General features: G+C 57.5%; 2 protein-coding genes and 2 long non-coding RNA genes across 7 annotated transcripts in view; 3 read left to right on the top strand and 1 right to left on the bottom strand.

The window, feature by feature from the left end:
* The first annotated feature begins 14,209 nt into the window (after positions 1 to 14,209).
* On the top strand, positions 14,210 to 15,579 carry ZBTB12 (zinc finger and BTB domain containing 12). Its single transcript, XM_033084185.1, has one exon. The coding sequence runs from the start codon at positions 14,227 to 14,229 to the stop codon at positions 15,430 to 15,432; it is 1,206 nt and encodes a 401-aa protein (XP_032940076.1). The 5' UTR covers positions 14,210 to 14,226; the 3' UTR covers positions 15,433 to 15,579.
* Positions 15,580 to 15,586: 7 nt separating this feature from the next.
* Positions 15,587 to 18,496, bottom strand: LOC117009851. Of its 3 annotated transcripts, XR_004420533.1 has the most exons (5): positions 18,015 to 18,496; positions 17,401 to 17,973; positions 16,943 to 17,085; positions 16,492 to 16,910; positions 15,665 to 15,749 (listed from the first exon to the last, which is right to left on the bottom strand). It is a non-coding gene; the product is annotated as an uncharacterized LOC117009851 (long non-coding RNA). The 3 variants fall into 3 exon arrangements; XR_004420534.1 differs by having other exon boundaries at positions 15,587 to 15,665; positions 16,492 to 17,085; XR_004420535.1 differs by having other exon boundaries at positions 16,492 to 17,085; positions 17,412 to 17,973.
* LOC122149474 lies at positions 15,743 to 17,483 on the top strand. 2 transcript variants are annotated; one of them, XR_006163139.1, is made up of 2 exons: positions 15,743 to 15,884; positions 16,983 to 17,483. It is a non-coding gene; the product is annotated as an uncharacterized LOC122149474 (long non-coding RNA). The 2 variants fall into 2 exon arrangements; XR_006163140.1 differs by lacking the exon at positions 15,743 to 15,884 and adding an exon at positions 16,710 to 16,792.
* An 840-nt stretch (positions 18,497 to 19,336) lies between the features above and the next one.
* Positions 19,337 to 25,745, top strand: part of EHMT2 (euchromatic histone lysine methyltransferase 2) — a 59,685-nt gene continuing 53,276 nt past the window's right edge. Inside the window, exons 1-6 of the mRNA XM_033084219.2 lie at positions 19,337 to 19,368; positions 19,574 to 19,619; positions 21,027 to 21,176; positions 22,538 to 22,857; positions 23,915 to 23,990; positions 24,861 to 24,946. Of these exons, the coding sequence (XP_032940110.1) occupies positions 19,345 to 19,368; positions 19,574 to 19,619; positions 21,027 to 21,176; positions 22,538 to 22,857; positions 23,915 to 23,990; positions 24,861 to 24,946 (702 nt within the window). The 5' untranslated portion in view covers positions 19,337 to 19,344. The remainder of the gene's footprint in view (positions 19,369 to 19,573; positions 19,620 to 21,026; positions 21,177 to 22,537; positions 22,858 to 23,914; positions 23,991 to 24,860; positions 24,947 to 25,745) is intronic.

Below are 25,745 nucleotides of genomic sequence, written 5' to 3'. Positions count from 1 at the left end.
CCCAAATTCCCCCCAAATTCTCCCTAAATTCCCCTCAAATTCCCCCTAATTTCCCTCAAATCCCCGAAATCTCCCCAAAATTCCCCAAATTTCCCCCAATTTTTCCCCAAATTCCCCCAAATTTCCCCCAAATTCCCCTGAATTCCTCCTAAATCCCCCAAATCTCCCCAAATTTTCCCAAAATCCCCCACATTTCCCCTAATTTTTCCCCAGATTCCCAAAATCTCCCCAATTTTTTCCCCAAATTACCCCAAATTTCCCCAATTCCCCCGAATTTCCCTGAATTTTCCCCAAATTGTCCCAATTTTCCCCAAATTTTCCCCAAATTGTCGCAATTCTCCCCTAATTTTCCCCAAATTCCCCCAAATTCCTCCACATTTCCCAACAATCCCCCAAATTTTCCCCAAATTCCTCCAAATTTCCCCAATTTCTGCCAAAATCCCCCCAAATTTTCCCCAAATTCCCCCAAATTTTTCCAAAACCCCCCAAATTTCCCCCAAATTTTTCCCAAATTTCCCCAAATTCCCCCCAAATTCCCCCAAATTCCTCCCAAATTTCCCCATATTCCCTTTCCCTGGTCTCCCCAAATCCCAAATTCCCCAAAATCCCCCAAATCTCCCCAAATTCCCCCAAATTTTCCCCAATTCCCCCAAATTTCCCCGAATTCCCCCTAAATCCCCCAAATCCCCCCCAATTTTCCCCAAATTCCCCCCAAATTCCCCAAAATTCCCCCAAAATTTTCCCAAATTCCCCCAATTTTCCCCAAATTTTCCCCAATTTTCCCAAAATCCCCCAAATTTACTCCAAAATTTTCCCCAAATTCCCCAAATTTTCCCCAAATTCCCCCCAAATTCCCCCTAAATTCCCCTCAAATTCCCCCTAATTTCCCTCAAATCCCCCAAATCTCCCCAAAATTCCCCAAAATTCCCCAAAATTCCCCAAATTCCCCCAAATTTCCCCTCCCCCTCTCTCCCCGCCCTCCCGGGGTGGGGGAGGGGCCGCGGCCGCGTCTCCCCCCCTCCCCCACCCCCCCTGAGCTCACCTGGGGCCGCACCCCGGGGTGGGGGTCGGGGTCACCGGCGTGGGCCGCGCCCAAATCCTGACCCCGATCCCGGCCAGGTGAGCGCTGACGTCACAGCCCGCCAGGTGAGAGGTGACGTCACTGCTGGGCAGGTGAGAGGTGACCCCGATCCCAAATCCCGACCCCGATCCCACACCTGGGCAGGTGAACCCGATCCTGACCCCACACCTGGACAGGTGAGGCTGATCCTGACCCCAATCCCACACCTGGGCAGGTGAGCCCTGAGCTGATCCTGATTCCACACCTGGGCAGGTGAGCCTTGACCCCACACCTGGGCAGGTGAGGGTGATCCTGACCCTGATCCTGATCTCACAGCTGGGCAGGTGAGCCCTGAGATGACCCTGACCCCACACCTGGGCAGGTGAGCCCTGACCTGACCCCACACCTGGGCAGGTGAGGCTGATCCTGACCCCACACCTGGCAGGTGAGGCTGACCTTGATCCCAGTCTTGATCCCACACCTGGACAGGCGAGCCCTGAGCTGACCCTGACCCCACACCTGGGCAGGTGAGACTGATCCCAAATCCCACACCTGGGCAGGTGAGGGTGACCCTGACCTCGATCCTGATCCCACACCTGAGCAGGTGAGGCTGACCCCGATCCCACACCTGGGCAGGTGAGCCCTGACCCCACACCTGGACAGGTGAGGCTGATCCTGATCCCAAATCCTGACCCCGATCCCACACCAGGACAGGTGAGACTGATCCCAAATCCTGACCCCACACCTGGACAGGTGAACTCTGACCCTGTTCCTGATCTCACAGCTGGGCAGGTGAGCCCTGAGATGACCCTGATTCCACACCTGGGCAGGTGAGGCTGATCCAAATCCCACACCTGGACAGGTGAGGGTGACCCCAAATCCCACACCTGGGCAGGTGAGGCTCATCCCAAATCCCACACCTGGGCAGGTGAGGCTGATCCTGATCCCAAATCCTGACCCCGATCCCACACCTGGGCAGGTGAACTCTGACCCCAATCCTGACCCCACACCTGGGCAGGTGAGGTTGATCCTGACCCAAATCCTGACCCCAATCCCACACCTGGGCAGGTGAGGCTGATCCTAACCCCAATCCTGACCCCACACCTGGGCAGGTGAGGCTGACCCTGATCCCACAGCTGGGCAGGTGAACCCTGAAATGACCCTGACCCCACACCTGGACAGGTGAGGCTGATCCTGATCCCAAATCCTGACCCCGATCCCACACCAGGACAGGTGAGACTGATCCCAAATCCTGACCCCACACCTGGACAGGTGAACTCTGACCCTGTTCCTGATCTCACAGCTGGGCAGGTGAGCCCTGAGATGACCCTGATTCCACACCTGGGCAGGTGAGGCTGATCCAAATCCCACACCTGGACAGGTGAGGGTGACCCCAAATCCCACACCTGGGCAGGTGAGGCTGATCCTGATCCCAAATCCTGACCCCGATCCCACACCTGGGCAGGTGAACTCTGACCCCAATCCTGACCCCACACCTGGGCAGGTGAGGTTGATCCTGACCCAAATCCTGACCCCAATCCCACACCTGGGCAGGTGAGGCTGATCCTAACCCCAATCCTGACCCCACACCTGGGCAGGTGAGCCCTGAGCTATCTCACACCTGGCAGGTGAGCCTGACCCCGATCCTGACCCCGGCCAGGTGAGTCCTGACCCCACACCTGGCCAGGTGAGGCTGACCCTGATCCCACAGCTGGGCAGGTGAACCCTGAAATGACCCTGACCCCACACCTGGACAGGTGAGGCTGACCTTGATCCCAATCTCGATCCAGGCCAGGTGAGCCCTGCCCCCCCCTCAGCTGGAGGGAGAACCAGGTGACCCCCCCAGGTGTGACCCAGGTGTGCTCCAGATGTGCTCCAGGTGTCTCAGGTGTATCCCAGGTGTCCCCAGGTGTGTCCAGGTGTGTCCCCACCCCCCCAGGTGTCCCCAGGTGTCCCCAGGTGTGTCCCCATCCCCCCAGGTGTATCCCAGCTGTCCCCAGGTGTGTCCCCATCCCCCCCAGGTGTCCCCAGGTGTGTCCCCAGGTGTGTCCCCATCCCCCCCAGGTGTCCCCAGGTGTGTCCCCATCCCCCCCAGCTGTCCCCAGGTGTGTCCCCATCCCCCCAGGTGTGTCCCCAGGTGTGTCCCCACCCCCCCCACCCCAAGCAGGTCAATCCCGGTGACTCAGAGGATTTTGGGGGTGGGCGTGGCCCCCTCCCCGCCCCTCCCCCAGCCTCACCTGGGCCCCTCCCCCCTCACCTGAGCTATTTAAGGTGTCCCCAGGTCCCCTCCTGTCCCACCTGGGCACACCTGGGCACACCTGGGCACACCTGGGCACACCTGGCCCCCATGGCTCCGCCCCGGCCCCGCCGGCCCCCGGCGCTGCTGCTGCTGCTGCTGCTGCCCGGTGAGACTGGGGGAACTGGGAGGGACTGGGATGGACTGGGATGGACTGGGATGGACTGGGATGGACTGGGAGGGGATTGGGGGGCACTGGGATGGAGACTGGGGGAACTGGGATGGACTGGGATGGACTGGGAGGGGATTGGGGGGCACTGGGATGGAGACTGGGGGAACTGGGATAGACTGGGATGAACTGCGATAGACTGGGATGGAGATTTGGGGAACTGGGATGGACTGGGATGGACTGGGATGGACTGGGAGAGACTGGGATGGAGATTTGGGGGACTGGGATGGACTGGGAAGGACTGGGAGGGGATTGGGGGGCACTGGGATGGAGACTGGGGGAACTGGGATGGAGATTTGGGTAACTGGGATGGACTGGGATGGACTGGGAGGGGATTGGGAGGCACTGGGAATGGAGACTGGGGGAACTGGGATAGACTGGGATGGATTGGGAGAGACTGGGATGGAGATTTGGGGGACTGGGATGGACTGGGAATGGAGACTGGGGTAACTGGGATGGAGATTTGGGGAACTGGGATGGACTGGGAGGGGATTGAGGGGAACTGGGATGGACTGGGAGGGGATTGAGGGGAACTGGGATGGACTGGGATGGAGATTTGGGGCACTGGGATGGACTGGGATGGAGATTTGGGGGACTGGGATGAACTGGGATGGACTGGGATGGAGATTTGGGGGACTGGGTTGGACTGGGAATGGAGACTGGGGTAACTGGGATGGACTGGGAGGGACTGGGATGGACTGGGATGCACTGGGAATAGATTCTCCTCGGACAGGGCACTGGGATATACTGGGTTAGACTGGGAGGGACTGGGAATGGGAACTGGGATGGGGTCAGGGAGGGAAACTGGGACAGGAACTGGGAGGGACTGGGAGGGACTGGGAGGGCCGGAGATGGAGCGATAGGGAATTTGGGAGCGACTGGGATGAACTGGGATGGACTGGGAGGGACTGGGAATGACGGGTATGGAATCTGGGTGGGGCTGCGGTGACTGGGATGAACTGGGACAAACTGGGATGGACGGAAACAGAATCTGGGATGGACTGGGATGAACTGGGATGGACTGGGATGAACTGGGATGGACTGGAATGAACTGGGATGGATTGGGATGGACGGAAACAGAATCTGGGAGGGACTGGGATGGACTGGGATGAACTGGGATGGGCTGGGATGGACTGGGATGGGCTGGGATGGACTGGGAGGAACTGGGAAGGACTGGGATGGAGTGGGAGGAACTGGGATGAACTGGGATGGACTGGGATGGAAGTGGGATGGACTGGGATAAACTGGGATGAGCTGGGGTGGAACTGGGATGGGCTGGGATGGACTGGGGTGGACTGGGAGGAACTGGGATGGACTGAGAGGGACTGGGAGGAACTGGGACGAACTGGGATGGAGTGGAATGGATTGGGATGGACTGGGATGAACTGGGATGGACTGGGATGGACTGGGATGAACTGAACTGGTGCACACTGGTCTGTACTGGTCTGTACTGGTCTGTACTGGTCCAAACCGGTGCACACTGCTCTGTACTGGTCTGTACTGGTCCGTACTGGTCTGTACTGGTGTTTACCGGATCCCATCCCCCGCAGCCGCCTGGGGGCGCTGTGAGAGCTCCGGCCCCGCCCTGGCCCCGCTCACGGCCGGGGTCGATCCCTGCAAGGATCCGCTGGGGATCCTCAGCCCCCAGCTGGGATCGGGATCTGCCGGAAATTCGGGATCTGCCGGAAATTCTGGATCGGGATCGGGATCCGCTGGAAATTTGGGATCTGGATCCGCTGGAAATTCAGGATCTGCTGGAAATTCGGGATCGGGATCCACTGGAAATCCGGGATCCTACGGGGGATCCCATGGAAATTCGGGATCCTATGGAGGAAATTCGGGATCCTATGGAGGAAATTCGGGATCGGGATCCGCTGGAGATCCGGGATCCTACGGGGGATCCTACGGAAATTCGGGATCCTCCGGGAATTCGGGATCCTATGGGGGATCGGGATCCTCTGGGAATCTGGGATCCCACGGGGGTAAACCGGGATCCTTTGGAAGCGGCTCGGGATCGTCTGGAGGGTTGGGATCCTATGGGGATTCAGGATCTTATGGAGGGAATTTGGGATCTTATGGGAATTCGGGATCTTATGGAGGAGACTCAGGATCCTACGGGGGATCCTATGGATATCCGTACTCCTCTGGGGCGGACTCGGGATCCCACGGGGGATCCTACGGGAAAAACTCGGGATCCTATGGGAATCCGGGATCCTACGGGGGAAATCCGGGATCCTATGGGGAATCCTATGGGAATTCGGGATCCTACGGGGGAAATTCGGGATCTTATGGAGGGAATTCGGGATCCTATGGGGGAAATTCGGGATCTTATGGAGGAAATCCGGGATCCTATGGGGGAAATTCGGGATCCTATGGCACCTCGGGATCCTCTGGGAATTTGGGATCCAACTCGGGGTCTTACGGAGCCGGATCGGGCCGACCTGGATCCGGATCTGGATCTGGAGCAGGAAGACCCGGATCTGGATCTGGATCTGGATCTGGATCTGGATCAGGAGCAGGAAGACCCGGATCCGGATCTGGATCAGGCAGGCCTGGATCTGGATCTGGATCCGGATCTGGATCAGGCAGGCCTGGATCCCAAGGGGGAATCGGATCCGGATCAGGAAGACCCGGATCTGGATCTGGATCAGGATCAGGAAGACCCGGATCCGGATCTGGATCAGGCAGGCCTGGATCTGGATCTGGATCCGGATCTGGATCAGGAAGACCCGGAAGTGGAACTGGATCCGGATCAGGCAGGCCTGGATCTGGATCCGGATCTGGATCTGGATCAGGCAGGCCTGGATCTGGATCTGGATCCGGATCTGGATCAGGCAGGCCTGGATCTGGATCAGGAAGACCCGGAAGTGGAACTGGATCCGGATCAGGCAGGCCTGGATCTGGATCCGGATCCGGATCTGGATCTGGCAGACCTGGAAGTGGATCCGGCTCCTATGGGGGCCTGGATTCCTACGGGGACAGCTCGGGATCCTACGGGGATGATGCCGGATCCTACGGGGGATCCTACGGGGGTGGATCAGGATCCTATGGAGGGTTGGGATCCTATGGGGGCGGTCCGGGATCCTATGGAAGACCGGGATCCTATGGGGGTGTTCCAGAATCCCTTGGGGGATCCTACGGGGGTGGATCGGGATCCTATGGGGGTGGTCCAGGATCTTATGGGGGATCAGGATCTTATGGAAGACCAGGATCCTATGGGGGATCCTACGGGGGTGGATCAGGATCCTATGGGGGATCAGGATCCTATGGGGGATCCTCGGGATCCTATGGAGGATTGGGATCCTCTGGGGGATCCCGGCAGCGCCCCGGCTACAAGAATCCCGGGATCCCCTTCGTGCCGGGGTTGCGGGACCCCGCCCGCATCGGGGGGCACATCCCGATCCGCAGGGGGCCGGGATCCAGTCAGGGATATGGGATTGGATCCGGTCAGGGATATGGGATGGGATCCAGTCAGGGATATGGGATGGGATCCAGTCAGGGATATGGGGCAGGATATGGGATGGGATCCAGTCAGGGATATGGGATTGGACCCAGTCAGGGATCCGGGATGGGATCTGGGACGGGATCCTACGGGATGGGATCCGGTCAGGGATATGGGGCAGGATCTGGGATGGGATCCAGTCAGGGATCCAGTCAGGGATATGGGACAGGATCTGGGATGGGATCCAATCAGGGATCCAGTCAGGGATATGGGACGGGATCCAACCAGGGATCCAGCGCCGGATCCGAGCCGGATTCCAGCCCCGGGGATGGGGATGGGTGTGGGGGGTGTCGGAAATAGGGGAGGGGTCCTGGGCCCCAATGGATCCCAAAAGATCCCAGAGGATCCCGGAGGATCCCAAATAAAATCTCGGATCTGGGTCTGGCCTCGTCCCTGCCCCGTAAGGGGTGTGGCACTGGGGGAACTGGGGACACTGGGATGGGGACACTGGGATGAAATGGGGACACTGGGAATGGGGACACTGGGGACACTGGGAATAACTGGGATGGGGATACTGGGATGGGGACACTGGAATTGGGGACACTGGGGAAACTGGGAACACTGGGAATGGGGACACTGGGGACACTGGGAAGACTGAGATTGGGACACTGGAATGGGGACACTGGAATGCGGACACTGGGGAACTGGGAACACTGGGGACACTGGGATTGGGACACTGGGGACACTGGGAACACTGGGGACACTGAGGACACTGGGTACACTGAGATTGGGACACTGGGGACACTGGGAATGGGGACACTGGGGACACTGGAACGAGACACTGGGGACACTGGGATTGGAATGGGGACACTGGGGACACTGGGATGGGGACACTGGGGACACTGGGGACACTGGGATTGGGACACTGGAGACACTGGGGAAACTGGGAGCACTGGGAATGGGGACACTGGGATTGAGACACTGGGACTGGGGACACACTGGGGACACTGGGATGGGAACACTGGGGACACTGGGATTGAGATGGGGGACACTGGGGACGCTGGGATTGGGACACTGGGAACACTGGGATGGGAACAGTGGGGACACTGGGATTGGGGACACTGGGGAAACTGGGAACACTGGGATTGGGACATTGGGGACACTGGAATGGGAACAGTGGGGACACTGGGATTGGGGACACTGGAATTGGGGACACTGGGAACACTGGGATTGGGACACTGGGAACACTGGGGACACTGGGATTGGGACACTGGGATGGAATGGGGACACTGGGGACACTGGGGACAGTGGGGACACTGGGATTGGGACACTGGGGACACTGGGAATGGGGACACTGGGGACACTGGGAACACTGGGGACACTGGGATTGGGACACTGGGGACACTGGGGACACTGGGAATGGAGACACTGGGGAAACTGGGAATAACTGGGAATAACTGGGATGGGGACACTGGAATGGTGACACTGGGATTGGGACACTGGGGAAACTGGGAACACTGGGATTGGGACATTGGGGACACTGGAATGGGAACAGTGGTGACACTGGGAACACTGGGAACACTGGGAATGGTGACATTGGGAACACTGGAATGGGGACACTGGGGACACTGGGGACACTGGGGATTCTGGGATTGGGACACTGGGGACACTGGGTCCCATCCCAGCCCCTCCCCCCCCAAACCAGTGCTCCCAGTGCTCCCAGTACAGCCCCACCCCAAACCAGTGCTCCCAGTACAGCCCCACCCCCAAACCAGTGCTCCCAGTACAGCCCCACCCCCAAACCAGTGCTCCCAGTACAGCCCCACCCCCAAACCAGTGCTCCCAGTACGGCCCCACCCCCAGACCAGTGCTCCCAGTATGGCCCCACCCCCAAACCAGTGCTCCCAGTATGGCCCCACCCCCAAACCAGTGCTCCCAGTAGGGCCGGTTCCAAATGGGGGACACGCCCAGGTCTGGGGGGACACACCTGGAACATCCCAAATTATTTTGGGGGGGGGTCACACCTGGATCGTCCCAAATTTTTTTGGGGGGGGGGTCGCACCTGGAATTTCCCAGATTTTTTGGGGGGGGTCACACCTGGATTGTGCCAAATTATTTGGGGGGGGGGTCACACCTGGAATTTCCCAGATTTTTTTTTGGGGGGGGGTCACACCTGGATTTTTCCAGAGGTTTTTCTGGGGGGGGTCACACCTGGAACATCCCAAAATTTAGGGGGGGACACACCTGGATTGTTCCAAATTTTTTGGGGGACACACAGTTGGAACTTCCTAAATTTTTTTTTTTTGGGGGGGTGACACCTGGATTGTCCCAAATTATTTTGGGGGGGGTCACACCTGGATTGTGCCAAATTTTTTTGGGGGGGGACACACAGCTGGAACTTCCCAAATTTTTGGGGGGAACACAGTTGGAACTTCCCAAATTTTTTTTTTTTTGGGGGGGACACACACCTGGATTGTTCCAAAATTTTTTTTTGGGGGGGAAATTAAACTGGATCATCCCAAATTTTTTTTTGGGGGGGTGACACTTGGATTGTCCCAAATTTTTTTTGGGGGGGGATTCACCTGGATCATCCCAAATTTTTTTTTTTGGGGGGGGAATCATCTCTAATTTTTGAGGGTCCCCAAATTTGGGGTCGGGGGGGTCCCCAAAACCTCCCCCCCTCTCCCCCCCCGCGCAGGGAATGCCGGGAACTGAGTCACGGCCCCTCCCCCCACCCCCGGGAGCCTTTAAGAGACTGGGGGGGGCTCCCAGTGCTCCCAGTTCGAACCCAGTTTGCTCCCAGTTCGATCCCAGTGCGGTGCAGGAGGGACCAGGCAGCGCTGCCAGGTACTGGGGGGGACTGGGATGGACTGGGGGAAACTGGGAGGGACTGGGATGGATTGGGGGGGCACTAGGAGGGACTGGGGGGGAACTGGGAGGGACTGGGGAGGAACTGGGGGGGACTGGGAGGGCACTGGGATGGATTGGGGGGGCACTGGGAGGGACTGGGAGAAACTGGGAGGGACTGACAGAAACTGGGAAGGAACTGGGAGGCACTGGGGGGGTCACTGGTGGTTACTGGGAGGAACTGGGGGAGTCACTGGGGAGCACTGGGAGGCACTGGTGGTTACTGGGAGGCACTGGGGGGTCACTGGGAGGCGCTGGGGGGTCACTGGTGGTTACTGGGAGGCACTGGGAGGCACTGGGGGGTCACTGGGGGTAAGGGGTGGTTACTGGGAGGCACTGGGGGGGTCACTGGGGGTCAGGGGTGGTTACTGGGAGGAACTGGTGGTTACTGGGAGGAACTGGGAGGCACTGGGGGGTCACTGGTGATTACTGGGAGGAACTGGAAGGCACTGGGGGGGTCATTGGTGGTTACTGGGAAGAACAAGGGGGCCACTGGGAGCTACTGGTGGTTACTGGGAGGCACTGGTGGTTATTGGGAGCCACTAGGGGAGTCACTGGGAGTTACTGGGAGGCACTGGGGGGTCACTGGTGGATACTGGGAGTTACTGGTGGTTACTGGGGAGGTCACTGGGAGGCACTGGTGGTTACTGGGAGGCACTGGGGGGTCACTGCTGGTTACTGGTGGTTACTGGGAGGGGTCACTGGTGGTTACTGGGAGGCACTGGGGGTCACTGCTGGTTACTGGTGGTTACTGGGAGGGGTCACTGGTGGTTACTGGGAGGCACTGGGGGTCACTGGGGAGTACTGGGAGTTACTGGTGGTTACTGGGAGGGGTCACTGGTGGTTACTGGGAGTTACTGGGAGGAACTGGGAGGCACTGGTGGTTACTGGGAGCGACTGGTGGTTACTGGGAGTTACTGAGGGGGGTCACTGGTGTTTACTAGGAGGCACTGGTGGTTACTGGTGGTTACTGGGAGTTACTGGGAGGGGTCACTGGCGGTCACTGGTGGTTACTGGTGGTCACTGGTGGTCACTGGTGGGTCCCTGTCCCTCAGCGCTGTCCCCTCTGTCCCCCCCCAGCCATGGCCGACCCCCGCCCCTCCCCCTCCCCCCCCCTCCCCCTCCCCTCCCCCCCCCCCGGGGCTGCCCCTCGCCCCTTGGCCCCCCCTGCCCGCCTGGCCCCGCGGCGACAGCGGCGACAGCGGCGACAGCGGCGACAGCGGCACCGCCCCGACCCCCCCCGCGACACAGGGGACACCCGGCGACCCCTCCCCCCCCCGCCGGGGGACACCGAGCCACTGAATGTCCCCGAGGGGTGGCACCGGTGTCACCAAGGAGTGGCACTGCTGACCCCGGGTGTCCCCAGGTGTCCCCAAGGAGTGGCACTGGTGACCCCGGGTGTCCCCAGGTGTCCCCAAGGTGTGGCACTGGTGACCCCGGGTGTCCCCAGGTGTCCCCAAGAGGGGTCACTGGACCTCCCCAGAGCAATAAATGTCCCCAAGAAGTGCCACCAGTGTCCTGAAATGTCCCCAAGATGTGACGTCAGTGTCCCTAGGAAGTGCCACCATTGTCCTGGATCCGGAAATGTCCCCAAGAAGTGACACTGCTGTCCCCAGATGTCCCCAAGAGGGGTCACCACTGTCCTGGACACAGAAATGTCCCCGAGGAGTGGCACCAGTGTCCCCAGGTGTCCCCAAGAGGGGTCACTGGACACCCCCAGAGCAATAAATGTCCCCAAGAAGTGCCACCAGTGTCCTGAAATGTCCCCAAGATGTGACGTCAGTGTCCCCAGGAAGTGCCAACATTGTCCCGGGCCCAGAAATGTCCTCAAGGAGTGTCACCACTCTTCCCAGGTGTCCCCAGGTGTCCCCAAGAGGGGTCACAGGACACTCCCCAGAGCAATAAATGTCCCCAGGAAGTGCCACCAGTGTCCTGAAATGTCCCCAAGATGTGACACTGCTGTCCCCAGCTGTCCCCAAGAAGTGCCACCGCTGTCCCCAGGTTTTGGTCAATTTGGGGCGATCTTGAGTGAATTTTTTGAGGATTTTTGGGGTGGTTTTGTGTCATTTTTGGGCCATTTCCGACCTTTTTTTGACTATTTTTGGACAGATTTTTTTCACGGGTTTTTAAATTATTTTTTGATCATTTTTGGACAGAACTTTGGACGCTTTTGACTGATTTTCGGACAGAATTTTTTTTTTTACTATTTTTGATCATTTCTTCACAGATTTTTTGACAAATTTTTCCACATATTTTTGGACCATTTTTGGCTGATTTTTTTCACAGACTTTTTGACCATTTCGGGATCATTCCCGACCATCTTTTCACGCATTTCCCCACAGATTTCCTCACGGATTTTTCGATCATTTTCCGACCATATCTAACCATTTTTAACCATTTTTTCACACATTTTTGGACAAATTTCTTATCTGACTTCTTGACGGATTTTTGACCACTTTTTGGAGCATTTCCCACCATTATTTCCCACATTTTTTTAAATGAGAGGAACAATTTTCGCGGTTGTTTGGGGTTTTTTTGTATTTTTTTAGTGTTTTTTTTTGTTATTTTGTTTTTTTCCCGCCGCTCAGCCGTCGCCATGGCAACGGCGCCGCGGCGGCGCACGGATGTGACGTCACAGCGTTCGCGCCTGTATCCCACAATCCCCCGCGCGCCCTGAGGGGAAGGGGGGGGTCCGCCTGTATCCCAGAATCCCCCGCGCGCTCTGAAGGGAAGGGGGGTCCGCCTGTATCCCAGAATGCCCCGCGCGCGCCCCCTCCCTCCCTGCCCGCGGCCTCTCTCGCTGCCCCCGGCCCGGCGCTGCCGCGGGCCCGCGGCTCAGGCGGTAACGGCGGGGCTGGGCCCGAGCGGGACCGGGAGCGGGGCCCGGGAGGTGGGGAGGGGTCGGTGAGGGGGGAGAGGAGGAGGGGAAGGCGGAGAGGGAGGTGGCGGTGAGGGAGGGGGGGAAATGGAGGGTGGCGGTGATGGCGGGGGGGGCGCGCGCGGTGACGTCACAGCGCGGCCTTGTCTTCCTTTCCCTCCCCTCCCCTCCCCCTCCCGGTGTTGTCGCCCCCTCCCCCACCCGCAGGTGCAGCCACGTGACTCTCGGAGCGGCCCCCCCGCCCTTCCCCCCTCACGGCAGTGGTTCCAGTAAGAGGCACCAGTAACAACCAGTGACCCCCCCTGAGTGCTCCCAGTAACCCCCAGTGACCCCCCTGGGTGCTCCCAGTAACTCCCAGTAACCCCCAGTGACCCCCCCTCACTCCCCCAGTAACTCCCAGTGACTCCCAGTGACCCCCCTCGGTGATCCCAGTAACTCCAGTAACCCCCAGTGACCCCCCCAGAGCCTCCAGTTCCCCTTCCCATCACTCCCAGTTCCCACATCCTCACTCCCAGTTCCCTCCCAGTCCCTGTAACCCCATTCCCAGTCCCTCCCAGTCGCTCCCAGTCCCTCCAAAGCCCCTCCCAGTTCCCTCCCAGTGCTCCCCAGTTTCCCCCAGTTTCTCCCAGTCCCCTCCAGCCTCCATAACCCCACTCCCAGTCCCTCCAAACGCCCTCCCAGTGCCTCCCAGCCACCCTAACCCCACTCCCAGTCCTCGTCACTCCCTCCCAGTGCCTCCCAGTGCCCCGCCATTCCCTCTGAAACCACTCCCAGTCCCTCCCAGTCCCCCTAATCCCACTCCCAGTTTCTCCTAGTCTCCATAACTCCACTCCCAGTCCCTCCCAGTTTCTCCCAGTCTCTCCAAACCCACTCCCAGTCCCTCCCAGTCCCCATAACCCCACTCCCAGTCCCTGCCAGCCCCTCCCAGTCCCTCCAAACCCACTCCCAGTTCCTCCCAGTCCCTCCCAGTCCCTCAAAACTCATTCCTAGTCCCTCCCAGTCCCCATAACCCCAATCCCAGTCCCTCCCAGTCCCCATAACTCCACTCCCAGCCCCTCCCAGTCCCTTCAAACCCATTCCCAGTCCCTCCCAGTCCCTCTAACCCCACTCCCAGTCTCTCCAAACCCACTCCCAGTCCCTCCCAGTCCCTCCAAACCCATTCTCAGTCCCTCCCAATTTTCCCCAGTCTCTCCAAACCCACTTCCAGTCCCTGTAACCCCACTCCCAGTCCATCCCAGTCCATCCCAGCACCCCTAACCCTATTCTCAGTCCCTCCAAACCCACTCCCAGTCCCTCCCAGTCCCCCCCAGTCCCCATAACTCCACTCCCAGTCTGTCCCAGTCCCTCCCAGTCCCTCTAACCCCACTCCCAGTCCCTCCCAGTCCCTCCCAGTCCCTCCCAGCCCCCTCCCAGTCCCCATAACCCCACTCCCAGTCCCTCCCAGTCCCTCCCAGCACCCCCCCACCCCCCCGCCATGTCCTCCTGCGCCGCCGAGGTCCTGCGTTTCCAGCTGCCGGGCCACGAGGCGGCGGCGCTGCGCTCCATGACGCGCCTGCGGGCCGAGGAGCGCTTCTGCGACGTCACCATCGTGGCCAGGAGCCTCCGCTTCCGCGGCCACCGCGTCATCCTGGCCGCCTGCTCGCCCTTCCTGCGCGACCAGTTCCTGCTGAACCCGGCGGCCGAGCTGCGCGTGTCGCTGGCGCACAGCGCCCGCGTGCTGGCCGACCTGCTGCTGTCGTGCTACACCGGCGCGCTCGAGTTCGCCGGCCGCGATCTGGTGAATTACCTCACCGCCGCCAGCTACCTGCAGATGGAGCACGTGGTGGAGCGCTGCCGCGGCGCGCTGGCTCGCTTCATCCAAGCGCCGCCGGTCGCGCCCGCGCAGCCGCCCAAACCCGAGGAGGACGAGGATGAGGAGGATGAGGAGGATGCAGCACCTGATGTTTGTATAGTGAAGGTGGAGCCGGCGGTGGCGCCGCGCCGGCGCGGCCGGAGGTGGCCGGCGGTGGCCAGCGGGGAGGTGCCGGCGGCGGCCGCGGTGGCGGGAGGGCCGGGGGTGGCCGGCGTGGCGGCGGCGGCGGCGCAGACGGAGGCGCCGTGCCCGCCGCAGCTGGGGGTGGTCAAGGCTTGTTACAGCCTGGCCGAGGATGCCGAGGGCGAGGGGTTGTTGATTTTCCCCGGCGGCGGCGGCGGAACCGAGGAAGCCACGGGGAGCTCCGGCGTTGTTGGCACCTCGGGAGCCGCCGCGGCGCCGCCGGCCGTCGCCACGCCGTCGCCGTCTCCCTCCTCGTCCTCCTCGCGCTGCGGCAAGTGCGGCGAGGCCTTCCAGGGCGTGGAGAAGCTGGTGTTCCACATGCGCGCCCAGCACTTCGTCTTCATGTGCCCGCGCTGCGGCAAGCAGTTCAACCACAGCAGCAACCTGAACCGGCACATGAACGTGCACCGCGGCGTCAAATCGCACGGCTGCGGCGTCTGCGGCAAGAGCTTCACGCAGAAATCCACGCTGCACGACCACCTGAACCTGCACAGCGGGGCGCGGCCCTACCGCTGCTCCTACTGCGACGTGCGCTTCGCGCACAAGCCGGCCATCCGGCGCCACCTCAAGGAGCAGCACGGCAAAACCACGGCGCAGAACGTTCTGGAAGCGGGCGCGGCCGAGGGCGGGGTGCTGCTGCGCTGACCCCCGCGGGGGAGGGCCCGGCCGGGGCTCGGGGGGAGCTGGGCCGGCTTCCCTCGGGGCGAGGGGGGTGAGCCCCGCGGAGCCGGGTCCTCTCCCGCACGGAGAGGGGGTGGGAAGGGGTGGACGTTGAGGGGGTGAGGTTGGAGTGAGCTCAGAGTGACCCCAGAGTGGTCTGGAGTGACCCCTGGACATGAGGATCTCTGCTGGACATTGAGGGGTGAGGTTGGAGTGACCTCAAAGTGACCCCAAAATCAGGGGAGTGAAAGCTTGGACAGTACTTGGGGTGCTGGACATTGAGGAGGTGAGGCCAGAGTGACCTCAAAGTGCTTTGGAGTGACCTCAAAGTGACACAAAGTGACCCCAAAATGGAGAGGAATGACCTCAAAGTGACCTCAGAGTGGTCAGGAGTGACCCCTGGGCATGAGAATCTCTGCTGGACATTGAGGGGTGAGGTTGGAGTGACACAAAGTGACCCCAAAATGGAGAAGAGTGAGAGCTTGGACAGTGCTGGACATTGAGGGGGTGACCCCGAAGTGGTCTCAAAGTGCTCTGGAGTGACCTCAAAGTGACCTCAAAGTGCTCTGGAGTGACCCCTGGACACGAGGATCTGTGCTGGACATTGAGGGGTGAGGGTGGAGTGACCCCAAAGTGACCTCAAGTGACACAAAGTGACCCCAAAATGGAAGAGAAAGCTGAATCTGTGCTGGACATTGAGGGAGTGAGGTTGGAGTGACCTCAGAGTGGTTTGGAGTGACCCCTGGACACGAGAATCTGTGCTGGACATTGAGGGGTGAGGTCAGAGTGACCCCAGAGTGGTCTTGAGTGACCCCAAAGTGACACAAAATGACCCCAAAATGGAGGAGAGTGAGAGCTTGGACGGTGCTGGACATTGAGGGGGTGACCCCTAAGTGACCTCAAAGTGACCTCAGAGTGCTCTGGAGTGACCTCAGAGTGACACAAAGTGACCTCAAAGAGCTCTGGAGTGACCCCTGGACATCTGAATCTGTGCTGGACATTGAGGGGTGAGGTCAGAGTGACACCAACGTTCTCTGGAGTGACCTCAGAGTGACCTCAAAGTGCTCTGGAGTGACCCCTGGACATGAGGATCTCTGCTGGACATTGAGGGGTGAGGTCAGAGTGACACAAAGTGACCCCAAAATCAGGGGAGTGAAAGCTTGGACAGTACTTGGGGTGCTGGACATTGAGGAGGTGAGGCCAGAGTGACCTCAAAGTGCTTTGGAGTGACCTCACAGTGACACAAAGTGACCCCAAAATGGAGAGGAATGACCTCAAAGTGACCTCAGAGTGGTCAGGAGTGACCCCTGGACATGAGAATCTCTGCTGGACATTGAGGGGTGAGGTTGGAGTGACACAAAGTGACCCCAAAATGACCCCAAAATGGAGAAGAGTGAGAGCTTGGACAGTGCTGGACATTGAGGGGGTGACCCCGAAGTGGTCTCAAAGTGCTCTGGAGTGACCTCAAAGTGACCTCAAAGTGCTCTGGAGTGACCCCTGGACACGAGGATCTGTGCTGGACATTGAGGGGTGAGGTTGGAGTGACCCCAAAGTGACCTCAAGTGACACAAAGTGACCCCAAAATGGAAGAGAAAGCTGAATCTGTGCTGGACATTGAGGGGGTGAGGTTGGAGTGACCTCAGAGTGGTCAGGAGTGACCCCTGGACATGAGAATCTGTGCTGGACATTGAGGGGTGAGGTCAGAGTGACCTCAGAGTGGTCAGGAGTGACCCCAAAGTGCCACAAAGTGACCCCAAAATGGAGGAGAGTGAGAGCTTGGACAGTGCTGGACATTGAGGGTTGAGGTCAGAGTGACCCCAAAGTGATCTCAAAGTGCTCTGGAGTGACCTCAGAGTGACCTCAGAGTGGTCTGGAGTGACCCCTGGACATCTGAATCTGTGCTGGACATTGAGGGGTTGAGGTCAGAGTGACACCAATGTTCTCTGGAGTGACCTCAGAGTGACCTCAGAGTGGTCTGGAGTGACCCCTGGACATGAGGATCTCTGCTGGACATTGAGGGGTGAGGTCAGAGTGACCCCAAAGTGACCTCAAAGTGCTCTGGAGTGACCTCAAAGTGACACAAAGTGACCCCAAGGTGACCTCAGAGTGGTCTGGAGTGACCCCTGGCCATCTCAATCTGTGCTGGACATTGAGGGGTGAGGTTGGAGTGACCTCAGAGTGACCTCAGAGTGATCTGGAGTGACCCCAAAGTGAAGAATGACCACTTGGACAGTGCTTGGGGTGCTGGACATCGAGGGGGTGACCCCAAAGTGACCCCAAAATGGTCAGGAATGACCTCAAAGTGACCCCAAGGTGGTGGGGAATGACCTCAGAGTGACCCCAGAGTGGTCAGGAGTGACCCCTGGACATCTGAATCCCTGCTGGACATTGAGGGGGTGACCCCAAAATAATGGGGAGCAATTTTGGGAACACCTGAGGACCCCTTGAAGGAGGTGAGACCCCTCCCCAACACACCTGGGTGACAAATTTGGGGTCTTGGGACACCCAGGTGACAAATTTGGGGTCCTGGAACACCTGAAAAAGAAAATTTGGGGGTCATGACACACCTGGGTGACAAATTTTGGGGTCTTTGGACACCTGGGTGACAAATTTTGAGGTCCTGGGACACCTGAATGAGAAAATTTGGGGGTCTTGGGACACCTGGGTGACAAATTTTGGGGGTCCTGGAATACTCAGGTGACAAATTTGGGGGTCCTGGGACACTGAGGTGACAAATTTTGGGGTCCTGGCACACCTAGGTGACAAATTTTGAGGTCCTGGGACACCTGAATGAGAAAATTTGGGGTCCTGGAACACCTGGGTGACAAATTTTGGGGTCCTGGCACATCCAGGTGACAAATTTTGGGGTCCTGGGACACCCAGGTGACAAATTTTGGGGTCCTCATTTCAAATCCAGCTGGCAAAAACTTTCCCCAAAAAAAAAGGGGGAAAAAAACGCCTCCAAAAAATGATCCAAATTTTGGAATTCTTGGGATTTTTTTGGGGTAAAAACACAGAAAAAAAACCCCAAAAAATTCCTGATTTTATACCTGAGTGCGAATTTTGGGGAGGGGTCTCCAAAACCTGCCCCTCCCCCCTCTCGTGGTGGGTTTGGGTGACCCCTCCCCAAATTTTGGGGGGGACAAAGGGGGGTCCCCCCTGATTTAAGGGGGGTTCCCCTCCCCCCCCCGTAGATTTTAGGGGGGTCTTTGGGGACCCCTTAGGTTGTAGCGATGGTGGGGGGAGGGGATGGAGGGGTGGGGTCTCTGTAGCGTGTGGGGGAGGGGCGGGAAAAGATTTTGGGGGGGTGGGGGAGGGGCACCCCAAAAATTCTGGGGGAGGGGGATGAGTAGAGGGTAGAGAGGAGAAAGCAGGGATCCCATTTTGGGGGGATTTTTTTTGGGATGGGGACACCTAAAACCGTTAATTTTGGGGTGGGGGGAGGGGTGGGACCCCCTCCCCCCATCGCGATTTTTAAATTTTATTTTATTTTTTTTTGTTTGGTTTTACTTTTGGACTTTTTTTTTGTAATAAACGAATTTTTGGAAAAAAAAAAAAAAGAAAAAAATTAAAAGCTGTTTTGAGAGCTTATTTATATTTTTAGGGGATTTTTTTTTTGAGGTAAAATCCGAATTTTGAGAGAATTTTTTGGGGGGTCTCAAACCGCGAAGACCCCCCCAAAAAATACAAATGGGCGTGGCCTAAACGCGGAATGGGCGTGGTTTAACGGAGAAGGGGCGTGGTTTGATTGAGAAAGGGGCGTGGTTTGCTCAATGGGCGGAGCCACAGCGTGAGGACAAAGCGCGGCGCGGTGGGCGGAGCTTTGCCCATATTAGGTAAAGCCACGCCCCGTTAGCGGTGCGTGCTGACGTCACCGCGCGCGGCGCGCTCGCGGCGATGGAGGCGGCGGGAGGCGGCGAGGTCTGAGGGGAGAGGGCGCCGGGCGCGGTTCCTGAGGGGCTTTTGGGGGAATTTCCGCACTTTTGTCGCTTTTTGAGGCGTTTTGCGGCGTAGCGGGAGGCGCGGGGTGTTGGTGGCGCTGGGGGAAGGGCGGGAGGCGCTGGCGGGAGGGGCTTTGCCCTCACGCCGCCTTCTGCCCCTCCCCCCTCATCCCTTCCTTCCTCAGGACCCTCCCGGTGGGACCCTCGTGGTGGAGGCGGCGGGAGAGGCCGGTGAGAGACCCCAGACCCGCATTGGAGCCCCCTCAGGGTCACCCTGAGACCCCCCTGAGACCCCCTCAGGATCCCCCTGAGACCCCTCAGGATCCCCCTCAGGATCCCCCTGAGAATCCCCCCAGGAACCCCCTCAGGATCACTCTGGTACCACCCTGAGCCCCCCCTCAGGATCACCCTGAGATCCCCCAGGATTCCCCCTCAGGATCCCCCTGAGAATCCCCCCAGGAACCCTCTCAGGATCCCCTTCAGGATCACTCTGGTACCACCCTGAGACCCCCCCCAAGATTCCCCCTCAGGATCCCCCCCAGGATCCCCCTGAGACCCCCTGGGACCACCCTGAGCCCCCTCTCAGGATCACCCTGAGACCCCCCCAAGAGTCTGCCTCAGGATCCCCCCCAGGATCCCCCTCAGGATCACCCTGAGACCCCCATGAGACCCCTCAGGATCAACCTGGGACCCCCTCAGGATCCCCCTCAGAATCACCCTGGGACCATCCTGAGACCACCCTCAGGATCCCCCTGGGACTTCCCCTCAGGATCCCCCTCAGGATCCCCCTCAGGATCCCCCTCAGGATCCCCTTGAGACCCCCTCAGGATCTCCCTGAGACCCCCCAGGATTCCCCCTCAGGATCATCCTGGGACCACCCTGAGACCTCCCCCCAAGATTCCGCCTCAGGATCCCCCTCAGGACCCCCCCAAGTCCCCCCTCTGCTTCCCCCAAGGACCCCCAGACCTCCCCCCTGATCCCCCCAAGGACCCCCAAGGATGCCCAGACTCCCCCAGGACCCCCTCAAAGACCCCTAGGACCCCCCCCAAGTCCCTCCTGATCTCCCCAAAGACCCCCAGGACTCCCCCAAGGACCCCCAGGATCCCCCCAAAGACCCCCAGGATCCCCCCAAATCCCCCCAGACCCCTCCAGGACCGCCCCAAGCCCCCCTGACCACCCCAAATCTCCCCTGATCCCCTCCAGGACCCTCCTAAAGACCCCAGGACCCCCCCAAGGACCCCCAGACCCTCCCCAAATCTCCCCTGACCCCCCCAAAGACCCCCCAGACCCCCCTCAAATCTCCCCTGACCCCTTCTAGGACCCCCCCAAGGACCCCCAGGACCCCCCCAGGACCCCACAAGTCCCCCCTGACTCCCCCAGGACCCCCCCAGATTTCTCCCAGGACCCTCCCAAGTCCCCCCAGACCCTCCCAGGACCCCCCGAAATCCCCCCAGACCCCCCCAAGGACTCCCCCAAGTCCCCCCCTGATCCCCCCCAGGACCCCTAGACCCCCCCAGACCCTCCCAGGACCCCCCAAGTCCCCCCTGATCCCCCCCAAATCCCCCCCTAAAGACCCCCCAGACTCCCCAGACCCCCACAAATCCCCCCTGACCCCTCCCCTTTTTTCCTCCCCCCCAGGTCTCCCCCCGGGCAGCCCCTCCCCCTGCGACCCCCCCCCTGCAGGTGGGACCCCCCCCAGGGCCGGGGGAGCCCCCCCAGATGAGGAGGAGCAGGGGGGGGCTCCGGATGGGGAGGGGGCTCAAGGGACCCCCCCCAAGGGGCTGCCAGGTGAGAGGGGGCTGGGGGATTTTGGGGGGATCTGGGGGGGATTTTGGGGGGTCCTGGGGGGGTCTGGGGGGGATTTTGGGGGTCCTGGGGGGGTCTGGGGAGTTTTGAGATTTTGGGGGTGTCTAGGGGGGTCTAACACAATTTTTGGGGAGGGGTCTGTACAATTTTTTAGGGGATCAATTTTGGATTTTCGCTCATTTTGGGTTTGTTTTTATTTTTGGGGGGGTCTCACACAATTTTTTGGGGGGGTCTGGATAATTTTTGGGGGGTCTCACACATTTTGGGGGGTCTCACAATTTTTGGGGAGGGGTCTGTACAATTTTTTAGGGGAACAATTTTGGATTTTCGCTCATTTTGGGTTTATTTTTATTTATGTTTATATTTTAATTTTATTTTTGTTTTTATTTTTATTTTTGTATTTTTATTTTTGCTTTTATTTTTATTTTTGGTTTTATTTTCATTTTTATTTTTGTTTTTGTGTTTATTTTTTATTTTATTTTTGGTTTTATTTTTATTTATATTTTTGTTTTATTTTTATCTTTATTTTTATTTTCATTTTCATTTTTGTTTTTATTTTTTCTATGTTTATTTTATTTTTATTTTTAATTTTAATTTAATTTTTATTTTTGTTTTTGTTTTTATTTTTACTTTTATTTCTATTTTTATTTCCATTTTTTAAACTCTAATTTTAATCTTAATTCTTATTTTTTTTGTATTTTTATTTTTGTTTTTATTTTTATCCTTATTTTTATTTTTACTTTTGTTTTTATTTTTATGTTCATTTTTATTTTTGTTTTTATTTCATTTTTATTTTTGTTTTTATTTTTATTTCTATTTTCATTTTTATTTTTATTTTTATTTTCATTTTAATTTTTATTTTTACTTTTATTTCTATTTTTATTTTTATTTCTATTTTTATTTTCATTTTGGTTCTTATTTTCGTTATTATTTTTATTTTTATTTTTACTTTTATTTCTATTTTAATTTTTATTTCTGTTTTAATTTTTATTTCTATTTTCAATTTTATTTTCATTTTTATTTTAATTTTCATTTTAATTTTTTTTAATTTCTATTTTTATTTGTATTTTTATTTTTAGTTTTATTTCTATTTTTATTTTTATTTCTGTTTTTATTTTCATTTTTGTTTCTATTTTTATTTTCATTTTGGTTTTTATTTTCGTTTTTATTTTTATTTTTACTTTTATTTCTATTTTTATTTTTATTTCCATTTTTATTTTTATTTCCATTTTTTTAACTTCTATTTTAATTTTAATTTTAATTTTTGTATTTTAATTTTAATTTCATTTTTATTTCTATATTTTTGAGCAGAGAATCTCACCCCCCCCCATTTATCCCCCCAGGCCACGCCACCAAATCCCTGCCGGGCTCCCCGGGCCGAGCCGCCATTCTGGGGGGGGGTCTCCCCCTCCCCTCCCCCTCCCCAAATCCCCCCCCCAGCCGGGCCAAAATGTCCCTGACCGGGGCTGGGGGGGGCAAAACCCCCCCTGGGCAGAGCCTGGCCCTGCGCCTGCTCAGCCTGCCGGGGGGGGGAGGGGCTGCAGGGGGGCGACCCCCGCCCCAGGACCCCCCCCAGACCCCCCCGGAGCCCCCCAAAGACCCCCCGGACCCCCCCAAAATTCACCGAGCCCGCAAGACCATGGCCAAGCCCAGCAACGGACAGGTGAGCTTGGGAAGGGTTAGGTTCATTTTTGGGGTTGTTTTTGGGGGGCTCAAAGGGGTCAGGACCCCTCCCCAGGAATTTTGGGGACTCTCAGGGGGGTCTCTGAGCCCCCCCAAACCCCCCCAAAATTCACCGAGCCCGCAAGACCATGGCCAAGCCCAGCAACGGACAGGTGAGCTTGGGACAGGTTAGATTTGTTTTTTGAGGGTTTTTGGGGGGGTTTTTGGGGGGCTCAAAGGGGTCAGGACCCCTCCCCAGGAATTTTGGGGACCCTCAGGGGGTCTCTGAGCCCCCCCAAACCCCCCCAAAATTCACCGAGCCCGCAAGACCATGGCCAAGCCCAGCAACGGACAGGTGAGCTTGGGAAGGGTTAGGTTTGGTTTTTGGGAGGTTTGGGGTCGTTTTTGGGGGTTTTTGGGTCGTTTCTGGGGGTCTTAAAGGGGTCAGACCCCTCCTCAGGAATTTTGGGGACCCTCAGGGGGTCTCTGAGCCCCCCCAAACCCCCCCAAAATTCACCGAGCCCACAAGACCATGGCCAAGCCCAGCAACGGACAGGTGAGCTTAGAGGGGGTTGGGTTCATTTTTGGGGGGGGTTTTGGGGGGCTCAGAGGGGTCAGGACCCCTCCCCAGGAATTTTGGGGACCCTCAGGGGGGTCTCTGAGCCCCCCCAAACCCCCTGGACCCCCCCCAAAATTCACCGAGCCCGCAAGACCATGGCCAAGCCCAGCAACGGACAGGTGAGCTTAGAGAGGGTTAGGTTTGTTTTTTGGGGGGTTTGGGGTCGTTTTTGGGGGGGTTGGGGTCATTCTTGGGGGTCTCAGAGGGGTCAGGACCCTCCCCAGGAATTTTGGGGACCCTCAGGGGAGTCTCTGACCCCCCCGGACCCCCCCAAAATTTACCGAGCCCGCAAGACCATGGCCAAGCCCAGCAATGGACAGGTGAGCTTGGGAGGGGTTTGGTTCATTTTTGGGGGGTTGGGGTGTTAGAAGGGTCAGGACCCTCCCCAGGAATTTTGGGGACCCTCAGGGGGTCTCTGAGCCCCCCCAAACCCCCCCAGGTGCCCGAGAAGCCGCGGATGTCGGAGATGCTGCACTTCAGGGTGTCCGAGGAGCTCTGCGGGATGGGGCAGCACGGTATGGGGGGGATGGGGGGGTTTTGGGGGGGGGTTCTGGGGGGATTTAGGGGGGTTTGAGGGGGTCACAGAGGGGTTTAGGGGGGTCTAGGGGTGGTCCTGGGGGGGTTTGAGGGGGTCCTGGGGGAATTTGGGGAGGTCACAGAGGGGTTTGAGGGGTCCTGGGGGATCTGTGGGGGGGTTGAGGGGGTTTAGGGGGATTTAGGGGGCTCTAGGGGGGGTCCTGGGGGGATTTAGGGGGATTCTGGGGAGCTTTGGGGGGTCCTAGGGGGGTCCTGGGGGGATATGAGGGGGTTTGAGGGGGTCCTGGAGGGATTTACGGGGGTCCTGGGGAGGTCCTGGGGGAATTTGGGGGGTTCACAGAGGGATTTGGGGGGGTTTGGGGGGTTCTGGGGGGGTTTGAGGGGGGTCGTGGGGAGGTTTGGGGGTGTCCTAGAGGGGTTTGGGGGTGTCATGGAGGGGTTTGGGGGGGTCCTGGGGGGGTTCTGGGGGAGTTTGAGGGGGTCCTGGGGGGATTTGGGGGTGTCACAGAGGGATTTGGGGGGGATTTAGGGGGGTCCTGGGGGAATTTGAGGGGATTTGGGGGGTCCTGGGGAGGTTTAGGGGGGTCCTGGGGGGAATCTGGGGAGGTTTGGGGGAGTTTGAGGGGGGTTTGGGGAGTTTAGAGGGGTCCTGGGGGGATTTGGGGGGGTCCTGAGGGGGTCCTGGAGGAGTCTGGGGGTTCAGTTTTGGGTCTGGGGGTTCAGTTCAGGTTTTTGGGGTGCAGTTTTGGGTCTGGGGGTTCAGTTCAGGTTCTGGGGGTTCAGTTCAGGTTTTGGGAGTTCAGTTTTGGGTCTGGGGTCTCCCTGACCCTCCCCTTTCCCTCCCCCAGACCCCCCCAAACGCCCCAAGTTGGATTTTGGCTCCGAGGGGCTCCACAAGCGGCTGCAGCGACCGAGCCCCCGCGCCAGCACCGAGGTACCAACAGCACCCAAAAACTGCCAAAAACACCCAAAAACATCCTGAAATACCCCAATAAACCCCAAACCATCCAAAAATATCCCAAAAACTGCCCAAAAACATCCAAAAACACCTGAAAAACACCCAAAATCTGCCCCAAAATGTCCTAAAACACCCCAAAAACACCCCAAAAACATCCAAAAATGTCCAAAAGTAGCCCAAAGACATCCTAAAACATCCTAAAATAGCCCAAAAACTGCCCCAAAAACATCCAAAATCTACCCCAAAACATCCTGAAATACCCAAAAAAACCCCAAACCATCCAAAAATATCCCCAAACCACACAAAAATATCCCAAAAACGCCCCAAAAACAACCCATAAACACCCAAAATCTGCCCCAAAATGTCCTAAAACACCCCAAAAACACCCCCAAAACACCCAAAAACGTCCAAAAGTAGCCCAAAGACATCCTAAAACATCCTAAAATAGCCCAAAAACTGCCCCCAAAACACCCCAAAAACATCCTGAAATACCCAAAAAAACCCCAAACCATCCAAAAATATCCCAAAAACCACCCAAAAAACAGCCCAAAAACATCCTGAAATACCCAAAAAACCCCAAAAACAGCCCCAAAACATCCACAACACCCCAAAATCTGCCCCAAAATCTGCCCCAAAATGTCCTAAAACACCCCAAAAACATCCAAAAACGTCCAAAAGTAGCCCAAAGACATCCTAAAACATCCTAAAATAGCCCAAAAACACCCCAAAAACACCCCAAAACCATCCTGAAATACCCAAAAAAACCCCAAACCAT

The sequence above is a fragment of the Catharus ustulatus genome, chromosome 36 (genome assembly GCF_009819885.2).
Source record: "Catharus ustulatus isolate bCatUst1 chromosome 36, bCatUst1.pri.v2, whole genome shotgun sequence".
In the NCBI taxonomy this organism is placed as follows: domain Eukaryota; kingdom Metazoa; phylum Chordata; class Aves; order Passeriformes; family Turdidae; genus Catharus; species Catharus ustulatus.
Note: the sequence above shows the minus strand (reverse complement) of the source record. Positions and strands in the feature narration are given on the sequence as shown.

Coding starts and splice junctions, on each gene's coding strand:
- ZBTB12 (XM_033084185.1), top strand. CDS start 14,227: ATGTCCTCCTGCGCCGCCGAGGTCCTGCGTTTCCAGCTGCCGGGCCAC.